This window comes from Falco biarmicus, chromosome 6 (assembly GCF_023638135.1).
Source record: "Falco biarmicus isolate bFalBia1 chromosome 6, bFalBia1.pri, whole genome shotgun sequence".
In the NCBI taxonomy this organism is placed as follows: domain Eukaryota; kingdom Metazoa; phylum Chordata; class Aves; order Falconiformes; family Falconidae; genus Falco; species Falco biarmicus.
The window spans coordinates 568893-593704 of record NC_079293.1 but is presented as its reverse complement, the minus strand read 5'-3'; the positions used below and the strand labels follow the sequence as shown (position 1 = coordinate 593704).

General features: G+C 38.8%; 1 protein-coding gene across 9 annotated transcripts in view; it reads right to left on the bottom strand.

Annotated features, from left to right (window-relative positions):
• Window positions 1–1513: 1513 nt before the first annotated feature.
• Window positions 1514–24812, bottom strand: part of FBXL4 (F-box and leucine rich repeat protein 4) — a 72027-nt gene continuing 48728 nt past the window's right edge. For 7 of the 9 annotated variants that reach the window (XM_056342531.1, XM_056342528.1, XM_056342529.1 and 4 more), the window contains 3 exons: window positions 22434–22505; window positions 20156–20468; window positions 1514–11199 (listed from right to left, as the gene is read on the bottom strand). In XM_056342531.1, coding sequence (XP_056198506.1) covers window positions 11036–11199; window positions 20156–20468; window positions 22434–22505 — 549 coding nt within the window. In that variant the 3' untranslated portion in view covers window positions 1514–11035. Of the gene's footprint in view, window positions 11200–11448; window positions 17037–20155; window positions 20469–22433; window positions 22506–24812 lie in introns of those variants that run through there. The other 2 variants (XM_056342535.1, XM_056342534.1) reach the window with 2 other exon arrangements.

Sequence of the window (24812 nt, the reverse complement as noted above, 5' to 3'; positions counted from 1 at the left end):
CTGCATTGTGTATGATGACATTTGACTTTACCAGTGAATAAACGATTGCAGTGCGCATGGTATCAGATCTACAGTGTCCTGTTTACATTCATCCAAGATTGCCAGTTGCATCTTAAAGTAGCAGAGAAATGTTCGCATTGTTGAATGTTCTCACAGAACACCAAACTCCTCCCTCCCTCTGGACATACAACATGTAAAACTATGTGAGTACGGAGAACATGTAACTGCTTTCACTTCCTCAAATAATAATGCACTCCTGCCAATTAATAAAGCGTATTACAATCTCTCAGGCACCGAAGCCTGGAAATCTGAAATATTTTGAAATCTGGCCTTATCTGCATGGTTTTTAAGCCCTCTGCATGATCAGAAGTGCCACACAGAGGAAGAAAAACCTGACAATTTTCAGTCTTACGCATGAACTGTCAATCCTGTGAAAACAGCACTGTGAAACTGGTATGTCAGAATCAGGGCCATCAGAAGGGACATCTGAAACTCTACTTAGCATGTGTCAAGTCAGCTGCATTTTGTCCAAGATGCACAGAAGCTGGGTCCAGTCTCTCCTTATGCTACTTGATAATCAGAAGCGCCAGCAGCTGTAAGTTGGTGCTGGAAGGTAGTTTCAGCACATTTGAAACTATACTGGCCTGAGGTAAAGGTGTGATACAAAAGCCAAATGCTTTGGTAAGATGCTGGAGATTAAAAAGTCTTATGAGAGATGCAAGAAAACAACCCAGGGTGTTCTATTTGTTTTAGTAGAGGTGTTGTCTTAAGCAATTAAACAGGATCAGGCAAACCCAACACTTAACCTACCTTGTCTAGAAGAAAACAGGCACTGATCAGACCAACACCAATTTCCGACCCAATAAACAAATTCTTCAGTAATTTATGAAAAAGAAAGACAAAGTCTAGCAAAGCACTTACTCATTTCCTGTTCAATACTTGGGTTGTTCCAGACAAGTCAAGTCCAGCAGATCACCCGTCCCCTTCTGGTTCCCATTTTCAAAGCTGCAGAACTCTAAAATTTTTGCTAAATTTATCGTTGTTATTTAAGTTCCACAACATTTAAACACAACTGTATCACTACCTTTATAATTGAAGGGATTAAGAAATACATTATGCTAACATAATTTGCACTAGAGTAGGAAATTATTCTTGAAAGAAATTCAAGAATTATTTTTTTCCTGGAGGTCTCTCTTTACATTGTAATCACCATATTTTGCTTTCTATTCCGTCTGTCCATATGCATCTGCTGTCTCTTGCTCTGTACTTAGATTACAAGCTGTTTTGGGCAGCAAAGCATCTTTTTTGTGTAAGGCACTTAGTTCTATGTGCTTTCACAGGGCTGCTTATTAAACAATAACACATTTTCCTAAAAAAAAGTTCTCACAAATTTAAACATACAGGGTAGTTTATTTCAAAATGAACAGTGATAAAAATATGACCAAACTGTTCCTCTGAATCCATCATATTTTGTGTTTTAATTCATTGTTTTTTAAAATGAATGCACAGAAGGTCAATGAATGTAGATAAATAATTTATTTTTGTTTTATTTATTCATTATTTTATGTACACTTGGTATTTTGCAACACTGTCAAAGGGAAACAAATTAAGTTCAAAGCAAGATAAATATTATAGGTGGAATATATTTTAACACATTTCTGTCATCTCTGAATTAGCAGACACTGACAATTCAGTGAGGTCATTAATTTCAACTTCTTTATACTGGCAGTAACAGAATAAAACTACAGAACACAGTATTATGACATCTTAAATTATTCAATGTGTCAGAATAAAACAGACTTAATTTACTAAATAGAAGTAATACGTGTGTAAATATGTAACTTTTTAAGAGAAAAAGAAACTATTTTTGAGTTAGCAATATAAGGCATTAGATGATTTTTCCATAATAAATTAAATTGTTTATAAATATTGGGCTAACATCTCTTGTTTTGTGTGTGTTCAAGGAAACCCTTACCTTATACCACAAAAACCTATCAAGTGGCATGAGTCAAAGGTATTCAAACAAGGAGCCGCCAAGTATCCATGCCTGAGCTGTGTCTGCATAGCATAGGCACAAAGACCTTTGGGTTTACACAGAGAGAGAAGATGCAGTAGTCAAATCTGAACAGAAGTGATACGCTAACAATGTACCTTCCATTTACTATTGGTCAAGCAGAATACCAATGGGGGAAAAACCCCATGATTTTGAAACATAATCAAGTACTGTAAGTACAAAAGAAATAAACAAGCCTCAGAGGAGAATATTAAAAACAAATACACAGAAGACGCTAAGGTCTAGCTAGTACTAACACTGCTAGTACACTAAGAGGAGCACAAAACAAAAAAATGGGGTTAATGCTGAATGTGTACAACATTGAATGACAACACAGAGAACAGATCTGGGATCCAAGATTGCACTTACAGACACAGCTCCTGGAATACTGACTATATTTAGGACAGCAGGGGTGCAAAGTAGTGGATGTTAGCTTTATGGGCCCATGCAGCTTAACATCAGGAAAGAGTCCTGAAAAGGCATCCAGGAACGGCCGCCTGTGTCTCTCACTTTTGGTTTTGCCAATTGCTGCCTTTGCCATGCTTCAAACACGCTCTTATGAGCCTTTCTAACCTAAACCTTCCAACGTCTGTTTCTCAAAGGACCTTAGTTAGGACATTTATTGAAGCCAGTTACAACTTGCATGTTCCTGTACGTTCGCAGCCGCATTTTATACTTTATGGCTGGAACCACCATTACTAGGTGAAGATAACCAACCTCTGTTTGGACATCTCTGCAACACAGTACTGAGATGAACCATCTAAAGGTTAAGGAGCCTGGCAACACAGTCAAGAGCAGCCATCCTCATTTATGCTAATATGAATTAAAACATTTGTACAACCAACGTGCTCCCACCTGCTGCTTGTTACTCCTTTGACTGAAGTTAAATACCCTCTTCCTTCTGCTGGCTTTAATACCCAACCTGGGAGGGTAAAAAAACCCCAACTTTAAACACTCAACTAATAGAAAATAAAAGGTTTTCTACTTTTAGCCAAGATATTTTGTAGGAGCAATCAGATACAGTCCAATTAACAGAGCAAAGAAAGTGGTGGTCTTTGAGAGCAAAGAAAGTGGTGGTCTTTGGTGGAAACAAGAGAACCTAGGGCCTAACAGGGAGCACCAAGGGGTAAGTGACATCTTGCTCTGAATCCACACGTGCCAGGGCAGCACGCGCAGTTCGAGAAGCTAGTTTCCAGTAGAAGTTTTATGTGGTCTACATAGCCCTCAGCTTCTCCAGAGATCAATTCAAGACCTCAATTTAAGACTGATCTTCTGATCTGAATTACCCTATGGAAGAACCTATGTACCCAGAGTGAAGGGACCCTGGGAGACTAGTTTCCTAACTTTAGTACCTACCCAAGATAGTTAAAATTAGATGATACAACTATCCTCCAGCTATAGAAAATGTGCTTAGAGGCAATTATCCCTTTCGTCCTTCTTGACTTGTTATTAAAAAAAGGCATAATTTGCTTCTAGTGCTTACTGGCATAGCATACATAGCAGAGCCATTTACAGACAGTGTCCAGAACTGTTCCCTCTATTGCTGCTCTGCCACCTTTTACAGAAATTAGTCCCTCTAAAAGGTAACCCTGTAGAAGTTTGTTGTAACATTACTCAAACTCCTACCATTCCAGCAGAAAACAGAGCATAGTATTAAATTATAAATACCATGCAAGTATTCTGTTGCTGGTTATTTAAGGGGGGGCAGGGCAGGGAAAGACCTATTATTTTTAAATAAATCCAGATGTTGGCTTCAGGTATTTAAATTTGAGGGCCTGGAGATGCCATTCCTTCTCACCCACACAGAGGAATAAATGTGAGCAGGAAATTTCCCCAGGCAGTTCACGCACCTCACTTGCAGAGATCAGGCCAGCTTCCACACACCCCAGTTACACGCTCTGCCTGGTAAGGAGATGAATGCAGAGTGCCACAAGGCGCTGAAGAGCTGCAGTGGCTTTATGCTCACCAGGAAGATCCAGAATGAGACCATCACATTGATTTGACTAAGATGGCTCAAGGGACAGCTGGTAGTTACAACTTGTCTGTATGCAAAAGTTAAATCAGAAAGCGTCAAGTCCCCCTGCAAATGCACCAATTCCTGGTTATTTTAATTCACTTTCAGTAACTACTCCAATGTAACTCCAAGCACAGACTACCCATTAGTTTCCAAATTACAACCAGAACAGCTGTTTTTAATTTGCCTCTGTTAGTTTCAGAACAGTGTATACATGCAGAAATCTGTGGCACTAAAGAGACTGAGGTCTGAGAGAGCCCATCCCCTGACGGTGAGCAGATGACGGTACTACCCAACAGCTCCTGACAATGGTATAATAGTAAATAAATACAAAAAAGATGGGAATTCACCACAATTATAACAGTAGCTCCCTTACAAGCTCAGACAGTTCAGTGTTTCATAAGCTTTGTTCTCTTTTTCACCTGAATTCAAGTTTTCATGTTTTGATACTAGGAACAGTTAACTGCTATACTCAGTTTCCAATAGAGTAAGCAGAAACAACTAGCATGTAAGCCATGGTAATCCCAATTTATGGTAAGATCTATGTAACTAAATACTAAAAATATGCAAACTAATCTGTTCCTGATGTTTTATAGACAACACAGTTTCTAAGCAGAAACTACTGTCAGTACCCAACAATAGGGATATTTATCTTAGTCCTTGGTCTTTCAGACTTAGGAGGGATAGTAATACTTCCGTAAATTACTAATGTGTTTGGCACATGCATGTCAAGAACACCGCCACCATTTTATTTTAGTAAGGTACATTTAAATTTTCTTACTAACCTAAACCAAGGAAAATGTTACTTCTCTTAAAATAATAAAAAAAGAAAATTAACAATGAGCTTGTGACTGTTCTCAACATCACAAGTTTCTTAGAACAGGTATTATTTCTTTTCCCTCTCCCTACCACCTTCAGCGATCAGTACACTGAAGCAAACGGAACAACCAAAGAGCAAGACTCAGGTCACAGAACATAGAACACACAATAATGGTTGAGGTTGGAAGGGACCTCTGGAGGTCACTGCTCAAGCAGGGCTACCAACCCAGGACCATGTCCAGACAGCTTTTGAGTATCTCCAAGGATGGAGATTCCACAGGCTCTGTTGGAAGACTTGTGCTAGAGCCTGGCCACCCTTACTATAAAACATGTCATCTTGTGTTCAGACAGAGTCTCCTGTTTCAGTTTCTGCCCATTCCCTCTTGTCCTGTCCATGGGCACCACTGAGAAGGATCTGGCTCCCTCTTCTTCATTCCCTGCCTCCATCAGGTATTCCTATACATTGACAACATTTCCCCTGAGCCTCCTCTTTACCATTTTTACCCCAAAACTGCAGGGTTTTGTCTTCCAAAAAGGACCAATTACAAACGCAATTAAGTCTTATATGTGTCTGTGTGTGCACACACAAAATCATTTCAGAGTTTAACAAAAAATGCAGCTGGGCAGTGGTAGGTGAAAAAAATATTTTCGTGTAGTTCATAAAAATGAAACAGACATCAAGAATTACTGTATGAGCACATACACAAAAAGTCACTATGAAGTGCATCTAAATGCTAAATCTTGACTTAAGTATGAGCATGCAAAATTATACGGGAAACTGAATTTCTGGGAAGGTAACAGCTGATTAGAACAATGCAGTTATTTTCCTCATGTCTATAAATAGCTCTGGCCACCCTTTCATGAGTTTCCACATAAATCTGCTTAAGTCCCCTTTGTTCCTTTCTCAACTTTCTTGACATTTGCATTTCTTCAGTATCCAAGGGAAAAGAGAGCGCTTTCCAAGAGCTGATGCTTTTTTATTTGTTTGTTTGTTTTTAGAAAAGGGGAACAAAACATGCAAGAGAAAAACGTCGTTCCTCACAAAGGATCCCCTCCAATTTAGGATGTCTCCCCCATTTATCATTCTTAAACAAGAACAAGACAGCAAGAAACTACAGCTACATAACTCAGCGTAACACCGCTTAGTCGATTAGCTAAAAAGGAAAAGCTCACCACTGCCTGCTGTTACTGAGGCTGAAACTTCTTAAAAAGAGCCACCTCTTGCCAAGGCCCTTCTCTGAAGATCATGAAGATTTGTAACACACACAAACTCACGCCTCAGCCCTTCCTAATGTCAGTTATCACCAACTGTCCCATGCCTGGTAATATTTAATAAAGAGCCCTTCTTGGATTTCATTACCAAGTCAGAAACCTAAAAATCATAGAAATCCCCTCAGTGAAGGGCAAATAACTTCATTTGGGAAAAATGCTGACTGTGTCTAACACAGCATGTACAGACACGTTAAACCAGGAATTTCTAGCCTAGTCATTTCAAAAGCCACAACTTACGGAATCATTGCAAAAGAGTAATAAAGAACATCTAAATCAATGTATAAAGTCACCCCCACACTCCATATAATAAAATGCTACATTTTATCTAGTTCTTGTAAATTTAGTAGTCCTGCAAATGTAACATGGGAAACATATCCCGTAAGATGCAATAAGTACACACAATAACCAGGACTAAACATACGCTTTTTGCAAATGCACAGTGGGTAACATTTCTGATGACAGGAGAGCAGTTAAACTAGTCATAGTCTTAATCATAGCAATATGAAAGATTATCAAAATAGCTGTGAAATATTAATTATGTTTGCTTATTAATTTCATGTATTTACAGAACTATACATATAGCCAGTTAGGTACATGAGATGTCAGAACAGGGAAAGGGGATGCATTTCCACATTAAAAAAAAAAAAAAAAAAAAAAAAAAAAAGATATTCTACAGGTACTGGCAACAGACTCAGGGGCAGAAGTAGATCCTGGCATTTAAAACACTGACTTTTCAGGTTGTCGGTATCTCTTCTAATTTGCTTCTCTCTGTAAGGATTTTGGAAGATTTTGAGCTTTGGGAATGGATGTTGTTCTGGTCTTGTTTTTTGATATTCCAAGACAGGTAGTACAGTGCTGGATGGAATTAATCTCAGTCTAGTATTCTAAAGCCAAGTATCTAACCTGAGCTAAATCATGGCTTCCACAGCCTTCAGAGATGCTCTCCAGAATATGATACATTCTACTTTCCTTAAGTATCTACCTCAGGAGGAGATTATTAGCTCTCTAGATTCCTCAAACTAGATTTCTAACTTTCGGATAGCTGACATTCTGCTCACTGTGTACCACAATTATGAGAAATCTTGTATCCGGAAAAGCTGGTATGAGAGCTCCAAGGAAAGAATCAGGCAGTAAATACAGGGCTATTTTTTCTTTTTTTTTCTTCCCCTGAAACTTGGAACTCCAAGTACATGGGAATTATAAGGTCCAAACTTCTATGCAAAACTGTTCTTCCTGCTCAGTCATGTAGTTAATCATGTGCATAATTAAAACAACAGAAACCCCATCCATTTCTGTAGAGCTACCTAGCCAGACAGCTCAGAATTATGAATACAAGTACACTATTGAATGAAGCCTTCAAGGGTTGGGAAGATGCTTTCAATGGCAAAATAATCATATTAATTTTTTAAATGACCAAAAGAATGACATATCTAGCTACATGCCATCCCACACCGATTTCATACAGATAGTATTGAAGCTCCCATTCAGTTTAAGAACAGGAGCACTTCAGAGAAAGCTTCTTTTTTTCTGGACACATTAGCAATGTTTTTTTTTAACATCTATTGCCAAAGTGCATCTTTTACAATGCTTCAGAAAGACAGACAAGATTAAAAAAAAGGGAATATCCTTAAAAGCAGAATTTATATAACATGACTGAGGGATGGTCTAGTGTTGCAGATGACCCAATTCCAGGATGATTTAAATTCCTCCAACCGAGGAATTGCCATCATTCATTTTGGATTCAATGAAACTAGAAGTTTCCCTCTATATGACTGCTTCACAAGGAGACAGTCCACAGCAGTTATTGGACTTTGCATTCACACTCTACCATACCCTGTAATACCTTTCACATTTAGACAAACCAAAAGGCACTTCGGCAAAGCAACAGAGGAACTCAAGCACACCTCCCACAGGCTTTTCCTGCTGCATGGGTGGAGAGGAACTCAGTCTCCAGGTACAGTAAAACAAGAGCTGAAAACAGAACTGCTATGAAACATCTTTTGCTCTTACATTCACGTCACAAAGTAATTCCTACATGAAAACCTTTGAGATTTATACATAAAAGTACCTACACACATACAAAAAATTTTCATGTATATACATGTGTGTGTATATAATTTATACATACATATGTATAAATAGATATACACACAAGTATAAAATAACAGAACTAAAAAGACAGCAATCTACTGTTGCTTCTTTGTGATGTATAAGGAAGGTCTAAAAGCATGTTCTCTTTATCCTGGATATTAGAAATGTCAGGTCTGGTCTGTCTTCTCATTGCTGGAAGGCTTCTTGGGTGTACAAAGCCACACCTAAAACAGCTTCTTACCCTCTGACTGAAGGTTAAAGCCTGCAACTATAAATGGAAGTCTTTCACAATTATTTCTCAGGTATTTGAATTATGTGTTAGCAATAGCTAATTTTTAAATAGTCCAAACAAAAAGTAGACTTCAATTTATCTTTCAAGTGACAATAGAGAACTCCTGACAAAACCAAACAGAAGGCACAACATAAGAAAAAAAAACCCCTTTAGTATGGAAAAAAAAGTCAACTTAAACCTCCTTTATACTACCTAAAAAGCAACCGAGAATTAAATCCTTTACACATACATGATTACAAAAGCACTTATTTGATTCACTGATGCTGTAGAAGTAAAACTGCATTATTTACCAAGTTTACCAGTTTGAAGGCACAATGGCTATCACTTCATCTACATCCCATTCTATTTACAGTGAAAACCAAAGATACATCTCTAAGAAAAAAAGGAGATAAACACAGATGCACCCTGAGAAGTGAAATTTCACAACAAAAACATTAGTTTTGAAATACTGTTCTTTGTAAACTCCCATTACCTAAACCTGTGTTCTCCTAATAACTAGAACATTTATATGCAATTACAATGAAAAATATTACTTGTAAATAAATAAAAAAAGTTACAAGTTAAATTCCCAGAAAATCAACCCAAACCTGATTGAAAGAAATGAGGTCTCACAGAATTACACCAAAGCTGACATCATCAATGTGGTGGGGGAAAACAAAGGTAAATCAATCTATAAAAATCTCCAACAATGTCCAGTTCTCTGATTTAAAAAAAAAAATATATAAAAAGGAATGGAATGGCATAATCCTGTTGGAAATCCCATAGTGCCATCTGTGTGGAGGAAAATTCAAAAAGCCAACTGTGCATGCCCTTCTTTGGGTTTGGAATTCCCAAAAGATTCTGTAAAATTTAAAAAAATTGAAGAAAAATGTCTTCCTATAAAATTGATAAATGTTTTGTAGCTGATTCATGACATGGTTTACAAAGTATTGGCACCAGCACAGAGTTCAAAGCATTCATACAGGAGTCACAGACATTGTCAAATCTTTAATGATTTGTAGCAGTCCTCTAGTAGCAGTCGGTTATTTACTGTGTAAACTGAAGTATTCTTTGCCAGTGATCTTCAGTGTAATCTTTTATTTCTGCCAGAAAAATATTTTCCTTCTTATTCCAGTAGCTAGTAAGTGCCATCAATACAAGAACAGTGGAACAAATATCAAATGGCAGCATGTATTTCGTGGTCCGTACTCATCAACAATGGCTAAAAAGGTAAAATTCTAAACTCAAACTGTACATAGCAACATACTCTATCAGTGGCACTCAACAAGGAAAAAAAAAAAAGAAAAACTTCATCCAAGAAAGTGCAAAAGGAAGAAACCTCCAGAATTTGTCCATCAACACAGTTTTCCTTCTCTAGAGGCTAAACAGTGTTAAAGAGAGACAGTGCAATAGTACTTTGAGCGATCGCCTTTTGGAAAAGCAAAAAAGACCCCACAAAACCAGAACAAATCCAATACTAAGTTTGGTGATTATTAAATCACCAAATCATATTGTCCTTGTTACAAACCCACTATATTTTCATTGCTGTTTTACCGAACAAAGATGTTTGTTTTAACACTTGACAGTAGATTTGATGTCAGTGTAAGGGACAGTTGGTAATTTATTATCCTACATTCTATTTTTTACGGTACTCTGCATGAAAAGCAGATGTATCACAAATCAAGTCTTGACCGTGACAGAAATTTGAAAAGAAAATTGCTCTGGGGTTTTCTACACATTACCAGTTACAACACTAAGTACCTGGCTCAAACTTTATATCCAATACCAAGAAGCAGCTGGCAATTTTCCCTTTCATTTCTGCTCTAAGTTCAGGTGGAAGGTTCTTGCATTTATCTGTTGTGTCACTTAGGCTGGACTTTAAGACATCACTACATCTATCCCAGGTGGAGGAAGGGAGAAAAATGCATCAGGTACTTTTGTCTTCTTCATTTTTTTGGAAATCAATTGTGTCTTCAATCCATTCTTATACAAGTTGAAGAGGTTTTTAAACAACTAATTATAGGTCAGATCATAACATCTTATGCTGCAGGCCAAACTAGTATGCTACAGTATCTGTGTACGTATATACAAATAGAACTGTATACATTTACGTATACACACACAAACATACATGTAAAAAGGAAGCACCCATCTTTTCCTTACTGGTAAATATTGAACTTCTGCTTTCACCTGGATATTAACATAGTTTATTGTGTGTAACACCTTATATAAAGGGACATTTAAGAAGATGTTATTAATTTTCTTCTCATTAAAGCCACATATATGGCTGCTATAACATACAGTGCCACCAATTAACACAGAGTAAAACAATTCTTAGGTACAATATCAACTCTTTAAGAACTCCATCATACATTTAAATGTATTTTACCCATTTGTGTAGATAATGAATATTTTCCACTATTTCACAGTGGATTTATAGTCTTCTTTAAAAGTCAGCACAAATTTACAGGAAACAACTCTGTCAAACAAACTCCACAGCAGCATATGTAGTGAGTCACTGGGTGAAACTCTTTTTTATGAACACATTAGGGAAGTTGGCATTCAGTTCCAGGACAACTCTACTATCAATCTGTGAACAGAAGGACACATCGAGTAAAGAGAGATCTTTACAAGACTCCAGCAATTTTCTTAAAGATGCAGGGCTTACCATCCTCGTCCCTGTTAAAAGAACAACAAAAAAAAAACAAACCCAAAAGAAATTGTAAAGTTACTGAGAATAGTCTTTTTTGTGTTTTTTTTTTAGCTGCTAATACTATGTCATGAAAAAAATGCTACCATAAAATAATTTTTATTTAGATCACGGTCATTGTTTAACCCCAGCTGGCAACTAAGTACCACACAGCCACTCGCTCACTCCCCTTCCCACCCCCAGTGTGATGGGGAGGACAATCAGGAAAAAGGTAACACTCATGGATTGAAAATTTTAATAATTGAAATAAAATAATATATGGTAATAGTAACAACAATTGTAATGAAAAGCAAAGAGAAGGAGAGAAAGAAAAAACCAACAAGTGATGCACAACACAACTGCCCACCAGCCACTGATGCCCAGCCAGTCCCCGGGCAGTGATCGGCAGGCCCCAGACACACCCACCCCCCACCCAGTTTATACACTCAGCCTGACGTTCTGTGATATGGAATATTCCTGTGGCTAGTTCAGGCCACCTGTCTGGGCTGTGTCCCCTCCCAACTTCTTGTGCCTCTCCACCTTTCTCACTGGCAGGGCCTAAACAACTGAAAAGTCCTTGACTTTGTATAAACATTACCTAGCAACAACTACAAACATCAGTGTGTTATTAACATTATTCTCATACTAAATCCAAAACACAGCATTGTACCAGCTACTGAAGAGAAAATAAACTACCCCAGCCAAAACCAGGACAATTATTTCAATTAGATTTCAAATTAAAAGCTTCTCCTCTAGAGGCAGCGCAGAATTTTTACCTTTAAGACAACTATTGTATTTTCTTAACTCAAGTGCTTAAGTAACTTAATCATTTTCTATTGGGGTCAACTTTACAACTTCAGGTGGAAACTTTGAAGCCAAGTACTCAAAGCCACAAGACCTCCCAATGACCAAATGATGGGCTTCAGCAGCAAGCAACGCAGTATGCTGCACTTACACTCTCACAGCTCTCCTGCTGACCGCACTGGTGGGTCAGCACAGCACAGGAGCTATTGGGGGCTACTGCAATTCTAAACACATCAGCAAGGCTTCCAGGACTCTACAGTGCAGGGGCACCTGTTCAGACTACCAGTCATACCTATATATACACTAAGTGTAACAGAAAACACACTATTTACCCTTGCTATAAACAAGACCATAGTGACTGAACTTGTAAGTGTCACACAGGGTCAGACTAAGCATGGGATTTGGCCAGAAATCAAATAAATAGGTGTTTATAAGCATGCATCCACACCCCCATTATAAATCTGATGGAAATCTAGTCAGTACAGTCAATGGTGCTTAACACATGATTCAGCTGACTCCGCACTGGTGTATGATTCAGTTGCCTGAAGTGCCTAGCGCCCCTTGGGGCTCCTTACACCGTGTAGAACATCAGCGAGCTGGCAGACAGGACACTGTACCCAGAGAAGGAGATCCATGCCTTATTAGAACAGCTGGAAGCCAGGCAGGTTACTCTAGGCAAGGAAACCAAGCCTGGATGTCTACAGTGGGCTGAACTGCTCATCAAGCTCTCCTGGCTCTAAAACGAGTTTATACATCCAACATGACCATGCAAACCTGCTGGTAGACACTTCAACTTATACTCATCTTGAGCTGAACTGCACCCCAAAAAGCCAACTAGTCCAAGATTTTGTCTATGGCCAGTGCTAATGCTGCTCACCAAAATAAAACCCCAACAAACAAACAAAGTAGAAACAGATTTTTAAAGCAGCTTTTCACTGGTAGATCTTCTCAACTGCCCAAAATTATCACTTTAGGGATTGTTGAAGTTACCTTTCATGAATGCTACTACTTTTCTGAACTTCTGTATACTTATAGCCTCTTCACATGAGTTCTACAGTTTAATTATATAATGTTAAAAAAAGAAAAAAAAAATCAGCTTTAAAACCACTACCTATTAATTGCAATAATTAAGGGGCAATAAATCATAAAGCAGCAGTGAGAGATCATTCCCAGTTCACTACTTCCACATCACTCATAATCCTATAGATATCTCTTCTGTTTCCTCAAGGCTGTGTTTTCCAGACCCTTCTGCATCTCAGATGACCCCTGTTGTCTTCTTTCTGCACTGATTTACTACTTTTGAAATCAGATGACCAGAACTGTACAGTGCACTAAACACAAAGTCATTAATTGTATAATGAACTCTTACGGCATTTTTCTACATTTCTTTCCTAAGACATCCTAACTTTCTCTTTGTCTGTTAGAATGAAGCTGAGCAATGAGCTGATGTTTTCCAAAAACTGTCCACAGATCTTTCCTACAAAAGAGTTAACTAATATAAAGTCACCTCTCTATATGCTTAGTTAATGCAACTTGCACTCAATGGAACAGTTTTCCTCCTGCTTTATCATCTGTTCACTAAGTATCTTAAGATCATTCTGCAGTTTTTCAGTATTAAAATTCTTCGGCTTGAGATTTTTCTACCCTGACTACTTGTGCATGACACTCTGGTACAGCATTATTCACCCCTTTGCATGGATTACTTATAAGCTGATTAGTACTGACCCTTGGTGACCACAGACATACAGTGTGAAAAGAGAGGATGCATTCTTGTCCTGCCATCTTTCCCTTGAATCACTCATAAAGACAGCTAAGTTATAAAAGCAGAACAACCTTGTCTAAAGCTTTTGAAAAGTCCTCTGTGGACTGGATCAGTCCTCACCTTCACCAAGAACTCCAAGGAATTCTAAGACTAGAGAGGCATAACTATACTATCCTCACAGGGATGCAGCTCTCTCAAAATACCATAATGGCCTTCATGTCCACTGACTGACTGACTTTCTTATGGTTGCAACTGGTTTACACAGACCAAAAGACAATTTTACTGTTTTGTAGCTTCCAAACTGTGCCCTTCACAGAAGACTGTGCCATGTTTGTAACGCTTCGCTCCTCTAGCACTGAGGCTGATTTAAGTGCAGATCACACACCAGGAGTAAGACTTCCACAGCCCTGTATTTGAGCTCATTTAGAACTGCTGCATAAATACCATTTAGTCCTAACAATTTATTATTGTTCAATGTATTGATTTGTTCAAAAGCCTTCTGTATTGGCATTCTAATTTAAGGCAGCTTTCCAGGCTAATCTCCTGGAAAGAACGGCTCTGATGTAGCAGCCTACTTGATCCCCCTTGCCCTGAACACTAATGAACGGACAACAGTCCTCCTCCAACGACCTTCTTGTATCTGAGTGATCCTTCACAACTGGAGTATCTAATAACCCCAGTAACTCTCTTGTAAACTTCTAACGTATCTGAAATACATTTTTAGCATTCACCTTCAGCCAATGGCTCCTTAATATCTCATACTGCCTTACTATGATTTTGTTTCACTTTCTAGAGTTCATCTTCCTATTTTCCTTCTCTGAACGAGATTAATTTCCAGAAAAATGCCTCTGTTTTCAGTTGTCTCCTGTACTTTTCTGCATAAACAAGGAGGTATCTAAGTGTGGTCTTCACTTGTTCCATGGTAGGTTCTCAGATTAGTTGCTTTGAGACATCATTTAACATCACCCCAAAGCAGTCTTTGCTATCATATATAATCATAAATTTTACCTCACTTACACGTAGGTAATAAGATAATAAACATTATTATTGCCATTTTTAATACCTTATTATTATAGAATCACTGTCACAACTATCTGGTGCTTGATGAAACAGTCCTATGGCCATACATAGAAATTCTGTAATACACTTTACTTATTCACTTCACTTGATCGTAAGTTTTATTATTGTACCACTGTCCTACCATCAGGATCTATTCTACTATTCCAACTGAAACTCTAGGAACAACACATTATGCTACTCATCTTTTTTCCACCAAGCCTTAAAATTGCTACTGCATCAGTACCCTCATTTAAAGCCACTCTCATTTACTCATTACAGCTTATACGCCTCAAGATCCAAATGCGTGTTTCTACAGAAATGCTAGATCTAGATGCCTTGCCACAGAATTTTTGTGTAGGATGTTCTGCATTCCTTCCCACCTGAACTTCAACAGTTCTCCTACCATTTCAACTAACATTAAGATTTTTAATAGATTTGTAACTAAGTAGGCCATCCTAAACTACATGTTTTACTGCACCCATTTCTTTTTTCCTCCTCAGACTTAAAATTTTATGTTAGAAAAAAACTTTTTCTAAAAGCTAAGAATGCCAGCAATCTGGCTGGGGTTTTGTCATTAACACCAGAGGACAAACAGACATGATCCACAGTCTTACTTTCATTTATACAATGTACAATTAGTGATATATCTTTCTTAACAGCATATTGAAAAGCATTTCAGAAATTTAATACAGCACATTCTCTTCTGCTTTTGAAAGACTGACAATGTATTCTGCTAGTTACCTACATAGTGCATTTTTCTAGAATCCAGAGGCTTTTGGACCTTTGTTATTTACTACAACTTTTCCTACCTGGACTAGTTGTCCATTTTTCAGAATAAATACAAAGCCAATACATTAAAAGCTGCTATTTCATTTTTTTTAGTTCATTCTCTGGAAAAATTCTCTGGTATCGCCTCTGCAAAAGGCAATTCTGAGTATTAATTTCTTTCCTAGAAAAATTATGTTTATTAGCTGTAAATGCTTTAATTTATATCTAATCAGCAATCCTGGCGAACTGGGGAGAGGTCCCAGAAGATTGGGGGTTAGCCAATGTGATGCCCACCTAGAAGGGCAGGAAAGAGGATCCAGGGAACTACAGAGCTGTCAGCCTGACCTCGGTGCCAGGGCAGGTTATGGAGCAGGTCGTCCTCGGTGCCGTCATGTGGCAGGTACAGGACAACTGCAGAATCAGGCCCAGTCAGCATGGGTTTATGAAAGGCAGGTCTGCTTGACGAACGTGATCTCCTTCCATGACAAGGTGACCTGCCTAGTGGGTGACAGAAAGGCTGTGGATGCTGTCTGCCTGGACCTTATGCTTAAATGTGGTGCTTCGGGATGGGCTTGGCAGTCCTGGCTTAATGGTTGAACCTGAAGATCTTAAAGGTCTTTTCCAACCTACATGATTCTATCACATATGTAAGTCTTCAAATTCTAGACCCGTTCAGGAAACCTGTGTATGATGGCTATAAAAACTGCCAGAGCACCAGTTTCTAGGGCAAGGAATACTACTACTACTACACCAAATAATATTTAAGAGTAGAGACCCTGAAAGTAACTAGCACTACTCCCTCAAACATTCTTACTTTTCCTTTCCTCCCCTAGACCAGCCAGATTAGTTTTTTATTCTTTACATTTTATTTGATCTATTGCACACAACTCAAATTCAAAATTTTAAAACGCTACACATTTTCATGTTTGAATTGACTAACTTACATGTTGATGCTCTCAAGATAAAGCTGAAAATTTTGACAGCTGGCAAGGGGGCAGTTAGGTTTTCTGTTGTTCAGGAAGGTGTGGGAGGTGTTGGTATGCAGATAGGAATACATGAATTTTGTGGTAACAAGGGTGTCTACCTTTCATTACTCTTTTTGTGAAGGACAGAAACAATCAGGACTTTTGAGGAGCAAGGTTAAGATGATTTATTCTTCACCCTTGCCAGCAGTTGGTAGCTCCACAGCAACAGAACTGAGCAGCTGCTATGATGTACAAGAAAAGCTTTTGACACTGCCAATTTAAGTTGTCATCCAACTCCTCACATTGGTCAATGCTGATCACAGACTGAAGACTAGTTTTTTAACTGCAGGTGTAGATGTGTCCACTTAGCTTTTGACAGCACTGGATGAGGTACTCCATCACTACAAAACTGTCAGATGATCACAGCTGGATCATTCTACTGCAGGGTAGAAACCTGCCATGTCAGTCACTGGAAAAGATATGGGCAGAGAAGGAAATGATACTTGTAAGGAGGCAACTCAGTATGTAATGGGCAAAAGAAAGCTCAGAACTGTGGTTTGAAGAAGCACACCCTCACGTACTCAGTGACACATCTGCATCATGCTTCCTCTTCCAAATTGTATTATAACACAGCGGGGATATGGATCCAACCCATGATTTATCTTTTTAAACAGAAGTTTACTTTCCAAAGTATGTTTTACACACCAAAAACACAGCTACCCATCAAACAATGCTTTACATGGACCAGTAAGTTTATGAAGCCCTTGAAAACTGGCAATTTTCTAGAGTCCTCTGATTACCAAACCATAATGGTAAAGGACAGATGGGTAGCAAGCCCCAGGACCTACCCCCTGAAAACAGCATCCAGGGTACAATAACATTCATTTTGTAATACTTAAAGAAACAAGACACAGTTCAACCAGATTTATTTCAGAGGCTTAGACTCCTCTAGTCCCGAAGCTATTGTGATGATAAATAACCTGTAACTGAAACAAGAAGTTTTCCCTGAGAAGTTTATAAGTTCTAACAACTGCAGAGAGAAACCAGCACAGTATTGTCAACACTGGTGACCACAGTGCAAGGTAAGACATTCTGATCCCTACTTAGGTAAAGTGTCTGCATGCAGCAAAACCCCTCAAGCTCTTACACAGCTTTGTCGAAGCAAAAGAAGTTCTCTTACAGCATGCACTGTTAACCTAGCAGCAATACTTCTACGCCCTTCACAATGCATGTAAAAGCCAGACATTTCTGTACTTGGGAGATGACAAAGGATATAATGAAAGCACCACTCATTCATTCATATCACAGGGAAGACCCACTGTTCAAGGTGACTCTTGCAAAGCTGAGCACTGACCTCAGGCCTTGAACAGCTTCAGGCCTGTTGTCACACTTCTTCAGAAGGACAAAAACACATTAAGCATTTATGTAGCTTATAGTGACTGGATGGCCCTACATCAGCTGCCAAAAGTTAGAGCACACAGAGATTTATTACTTTCTTGGTACTCGTGCACTGTGAGAGACTAGCTCTTCAGTTCAGATAACAGAGACTTCTGCACTTACATGGGAACACCTGACAACTCCAGCTCCAGATGACCCGATGTGGTTTCTACTTGACAACTCTTTCTTTTAACCACAGACTGTAATGGTTCCCACAATCAGACAAAGAAATGAACAGTTTCCTTGCTGCTGCCAAAAACACGGGGTAACTCCATCACATATATCACATAACCTAGTAGTGACTCCTTTACAGCAGAAAACAACCTTTTTTTCACCATACTAAGTACTCCTCTGAAGGAAGAAAGTGAGGTCTGGAAGGTCGGTATTAAGGTTTTTGGTAAAATCTTGCAGGTAATTCAACTGTATATTCCCTGGACAGCATTTATCTGAACCTAACACGTAGTCTCACTGGGAAAGGTTGACTACAAATCCACTTGACTCAGGAATACTCTTAAGCACCCAGGGAACAGAAAAAAAAATAAATCCCTTTTCCACATTCACATATTTTTACACAAAAACATCAATAAAACGTCAAACTGAATTAAAACATGAATTCAAATACTGAAGAAGTATGGCAACAAGCCTTCACTGCTGGTAGAGAGGCAACAGAAGTAGTAGACTATCTGTAGGCTTAACACAGCCAAGGTATTCATTTTGGGCAGCCTCTGGTGTAATGAAAAGGTCAGACCACTTTGTGAGCAGACACAACGCCATTGTAACAGAAAAGCATGGAAGTGGGTGGCCAGGAGAACATACATGTTTATGAAAGACTTCATTCACTACACTGTTTGGAAATTTTTCATGTCTGAATAGGGAAATGTGCCCTTGATCTAGCTACAAAACAGATTCCCTTAAGGATAGGCAAAGCACATTACCTCCTGTGGACATCTACATCAAATCTCTACAATTTGCACTAGGTGGAGTTAAGTTTTTATCTGTTCATCCCCCTTTCCCATGTTGGTCAGAAGGCAACTTTCTCAGTCAGAGGTCAGTCAAACCATATTTCACGATAGAATAGTGTACTAGCTATACTGGAGTGACAATCCGAAGCCATATGGTAATATTTTTTGTAACCAGATATGCCATTAAACAAACTTGCTTGGAACATTATTCGAATTGAGGGCCTTCAGTTCTTTTCAGCATCTCTCTCAACCTATATATAATATTTTTGTTAAAATTATTAAGTATTAAAAATACACAGTGCAGCTACTTTATTCCCTTTCATTTAAATCTTCCTTTTTCAACTAACCCTGTGAAAATAAGTCAGTAAAAGCATAAAGATATTTCTCTCATATTGAGTCACAAATATCCCTGCTGTCCTACATTATTTAAAAAAGAAAACCTCATGTTCCACCACAAAAGTAAGTTCAGTATCATGCAAAACTACTTTTCTCAAAGTCCTTACTCAAGAGTCTATATTTACTTTAGATTTCTAAAAATATTTTAAACTATAGAATCTGCAGAGGATTAGAAATTTCAGATTTGCTATGCTTTTTGCCCCTCATCAGTTCCTTTCCACCTCACTAGGAAGTCCAAGTTTTGCTGTTAATTACCTTTTCCTCTTTAATGAGTCAAATTCACTTCCTGGTAAAAGTGACAAAGAAATTCAATATTGCTTGGTGTATCTGTATTGCACAAAAGCAGAAATCTGTTTCTTGATCACAGACTCACACTGGAAATATACTTTATCAGACTTCACAGAAATAAAACAATAAACAGAAGCAGAAAGAAGGATAAGAAATTGGATCTTCTGACAGTCAAAAAAAAGATTTCAATTAAAAAACCCTAATGGTCACAAAACTAAAAGTTATTGGAAAAATCTTGCACTTAAATCTCAGTTTAAGCAATTCATACTAGAGTAGTCAAATTACATGGTTGGTACAAATCAACTGGATTCTGAGTCAGAAGCTCACTGTGAGTAAAAACTCTGCAGTGAGTAAAACTTCCCTCTTTTTATATGCTAAACCATAATTTTAAGAAATAATTATTTAGAAACATGTATAGAAGACATTTTGTCTTAAGGACTCCTTTTTAATTGCAAGGCTTTTGAGACACAGTAAGATAAATACCGATATTCCCACATTTTCTTACCCAATATATCCAGCTGCTGTAAATGCGTACAGTTAGCAGCAAGCTCCTCAATGTCTGTGTCACACACAGACCTGTTGGCCGTAAGAAAGAGCTTTTGCAAGTTCGGGAGTTTACGTGCAAGGTTTGTGAAACAGCCTGTACTGCTCTGTAATGTAGGGCACCAGCCAAGATCAAGTTCTTCCAAAAGCTGGCAACCTGAAGCCAATTCTGCTATTCCACTTTCAGTTATGTTTTTACATCTCCATAAATCCAGACTGCGAAGCTTTTTGGACTTTGCTCCCATCATGCTTGCTATAAGATCATAGTCTTCAATCTGCAAGGAAAGCAAACACTTTGTTATGTATACCATCTTTCCAGACATACCTAGGTGTTTTAAGATTTACTTGCTAACACACCTACATATTTGTCTTAAGCATTTGTCATTTCTAAAGAGCTCTGAAAATTATTTACTGTAGAATACAGTGAGGTCTACTTTTACTAAAGACAAAATAAATTTCCAATCAACTCCCAGACACAGGTGTTTTTAAATTCACTTAATACTAAATATCAGTGAAAATGCAGTGAAAAGCTTACTTTCATTGAAAATCCCTTTTTTTTTAAATAGTAATTTTTCCTTTAAAAGATGAATAAAACTGTTTTTATGACCATAGGCACTGCAACCATAAACACATGCAGATTGAGGAATGTGCTTATTTCTGTTCTAGGTTGATCAGCTGCTGCATCTCCTTATGGAAGTCTTATTAGTTACCTTGGGCAAGCCAAAAAGACTGAAACAGGGTCTCACTATACAGGCAGAAGGAATAAAATCCACCATCAAAAAATGTGGGAAGACAAAGACTGTTGGAAAAGCATAGTCATACTGACCTCCTCTTCTGCCCATGAGTCAAAGCAGGGAAGGCTGAGATAATTCCGCTTTACTTGCTTCTTGGGACAAACCCAAGCACAAATACAGGGTGGATGAAGAATGGATTGAGGGCAGCCCTGAGGAGAAGGACTTGGGGGTGCTGGTGGACAGAAAGCTCAACACAGCCTGGCAATGTGTGCTTGCAGCCCAGAAAGTCAGCTGTATCCTGGGCTGCATCAGGAGTGGCCAGTGTTGAGGGAAGTGATTCTCCCCCTCTGCTCTCGTGAGACCCCACCTGGAGTACTGCATTCAGCTCTGGGGCTCCAAATCTAAGAAGGACATGGACCTGTTGGAGCAAGTCCAGAGGAGGGCCACGAAGATGATCAGGAGGCTGGAACACCTCTCCTATGAAGACAGGCTGAGAGAGCTGGGGTTGTTCAGCCGGGAGAAGAAAAGGCTCCGGGAAGGCCTTCTAGCAGCCTTCCCGTACCTGAAGGGGGCCTATGAGAAAGCTGGAGAGGGACTTTTTACAAGGGCATGCAGTGGTAGGACAAGGGGTAATGGTTTTAAGCTGAAAGAGGGTAGATTTAGATTAGATACAAGGAAGACATTCTTTACTGTGAGGGTGGTGAGGCACTGGAACTGGTTTGCCCAGAGAAGCTGTAGATGCCCCATCCCAGGAATGTTCAAGGCCAGGCTGGATGGGGCTTTGAGCAACCTGGTCTAGTGGGAGGTGTCCCTGCCCGTGGCAGGGGGGTTGGAACTAGAGAATCTTTACGGTCCCTTCCAACACAAATCATTCTATGATTCTTAAGCTATGAGGAAGGTCAGCTAAGCCTCCGTGACGAGCTATCTGGCATGTGTACCACCAAGGACAGCCGCAAGCCAGAATCCCCCTACACACAGCTCTGACACACACATGCAGTACAGCGCAGAGTAGTGTCCTGCAGGAACTGCTGCAGGAACTGCTGCTGTCCCTGTATTCTCTTTCTTTAAATCAATGAGTGTGCCCAGCTAGTCTATGACTCAAATGGTTTTTGCTGAAAATATTTCTCTCATGATTATTACTGTAGGGCCAGACACAAGCATTAATCTGCTAGGAATGATGATTTGGTCTGAATAAAATAACTAAGTCTTGGTTATTATTTTTGGAAAGAAAAAGCGATCATACATATAAAGAATGCTCAGAAACTTAGGAAGAGGCTGAAGAACTATGAGAAAGCCTATGAGCTATGTTTTAGGCCTGCTAAACCAGTACGCAACCCTTTATCATATGACTGAGCTGCGTTCATCTCAGACTTTTTGAAAGAACATAGTATACTATCAACCTGGCACTTAACATGTCTTTGTGAAACATAAACCCAGACTGAGTTCCAAAGCAAGTGTGTGCGCACACATACACCCACACACATCCCGCGTGGTGTAAGTACTCACCATGACACAGCTGCCCAGGCTGAGGTGCTGCAGCTCGGAGCAGAAGTTCAGAATACTGAGCAGGGCTGTTTGCTGCCACAGGGGAACACATCAGAAGGAAATATGGAAAAGTGAAACAAAGAGAAGAGGTCAATTAGACATTAAAGGCTGTCACTGCATTTCCTGAAATAGAGCACAAAACTCTGTTACAGACACCACAAATGCCACTTAATGAGTCCCTGGGTACTCTACCCATTGATTGGCTTAAAGCAACAGTAATCGTTACAAACCTTTATGCAAGTCACTTTGGATGTGGTTTTGCATTGCCCTGAAGATACCTACATACCCATGACCTATCAACTCATTTCCCACAGGAAAGCTGCTGAAGAAGTGTGGCAAGTTCAATAAGAGGCAAGGCCAGCCTGAAAACACAAAGGGCTGGTGACATACCCGAAGAACAGCAGAGGCTCTGACATTCACTGATCAGCGGCAGTCTGATGGAACTGCCAATATAGCTGCACAGCATCAGGACCAAGCTGGTGACTTTAATGTCAAAGGAGTCTCTGTGCTGACAAGGATGCTGACAACCATTGAGCACCTGTCACTACTAGCATGCAGACTGAAACAGATATAACGTGTATTTTACAGCCATGTTCCTGCCATTTAACATGGCCATTCTTCTCAGTAAGTACTGAACATTGCTCAGCCTGAAATTAGACTGGAACATCAAATGCATCAAGTACATAGCTGTTCTGTTCCACAAGGGAAACTTCACAGGTTTAGGTGTGTTCCTAAGATACAGAAAAGACACTTCTGTCTTGTTTGTAGCCATACTTTGTTTTGTAGTTGGAAATACACGCAGTGCAAATAAGGATGTAGCCTGGGATTCACATCACAAACAGCTGTGCAATAACATCACAAATACTTAAAACATCACTTTGTTAGGACTTTGTAATCTGTATGAGCTTGAAAATGGGAGTAAGTTTCACAATGTATTAACATCTGTGGATTATTACAGAATGTATAACAGCTTCTAGCAGAAAAAAACCCAAGCAATAAACAAGGGGCAAAATAATCTACTGCTATTAAAGGGAATTCCTATAAGAACACTAGTCAACATTTGTACCCACCGTTAGTATAATTTATACAGTTTTTAAAAAATATGTTTACTTGTTTTCAGAAAGCTTACAGTTAAATGCTTTACTTAGTTTCCTCAGTTTGTTATATGAGACTAATAAAATGAAACTTGGCAGGAAAACGATCCTTTGTCCTACCACCATGAAGAAGTATCTGATCCCTTGCATGAAAAAGGCTGGCAGACACAGAACAGAGACATAGCATGGGGTATTCATGGAGACCATTTCAGACATCTAATTTAGGTATCTCCAGGGAGCAATTAGAGACATCCAACACTTGACATGTACGGAACCTCAACTTCCAACTTGGCCTTCTAAGATTTGATTTCCCAAAGGCAGCCTAAAAGTAGACACTATGAGTAAGCCTTCCTCACACGTATCTTTGCAGAGGTCTTACAAAGCCACTGCCCATTTGCTTGCTCTACTTTCATTCATGTTTTTAAACAAAAATGTAGCTAGGGAATTAAATACAAGAGCATAAAAAGTCATTATTAAAAGATAACACTTAAGAACACTTTAAAGCCAGTAAATGTGTAAATACCCAATATGTTTTAAATAATGTACTTACTAAGCAAATACTTCATTTGGATCTTTCAAGCCGAATAAATGAGTAACTCCAAGAGAATGAGACAGTCTTTACTACTGAACTCAGTGAAAGCTATGAGCTTTAGAACCTATTCAGGTGCACAAATTAAAAACAAGATCCCCAAACCCCTCTCTACAAATCTTAAATACCGGAGCTAAATAAATCAGTCTGACTGCACACACAGTTCCAGCCAGGGCTTCTGTAGGTATTCGGGTGACTCCACAGGCAAGCTGAATACCTTGCTGCATTCCACCATGTTTTTTTAGTAATGGTTTCCAGGCTGGGATATAAACATTGGCCTGAAAGGATGATTAGAAGCAGCAGTATCTCTCCTTAATTGACATGAACAGTGCAAAAGTAAACAGTCACACTGAACAGGTTTGTAGGATGTGAGATCAATTCCATACTTTCTCTTCTTCAGACAGAGGTGAAATAGGTAGGAAGACTAACAGTCATAGTTATCTTGATTAGGTAACTGAGCTACTTTTGTTAACTTGGACAGCAAACTGATGCATCTCTCAATACTTTTTTTAGTTCCTCTCTAATTTGAGACAGTCCTCTTTGTATTGATGTGCAGCAAGCTCACATTTTCAAAGGTCTTTTCACAACCTATAAAACCTGAAGTATTATTTAAACCAATTATTTTTAAAAACCCAAAAAATTTAAAAAAACCATTAT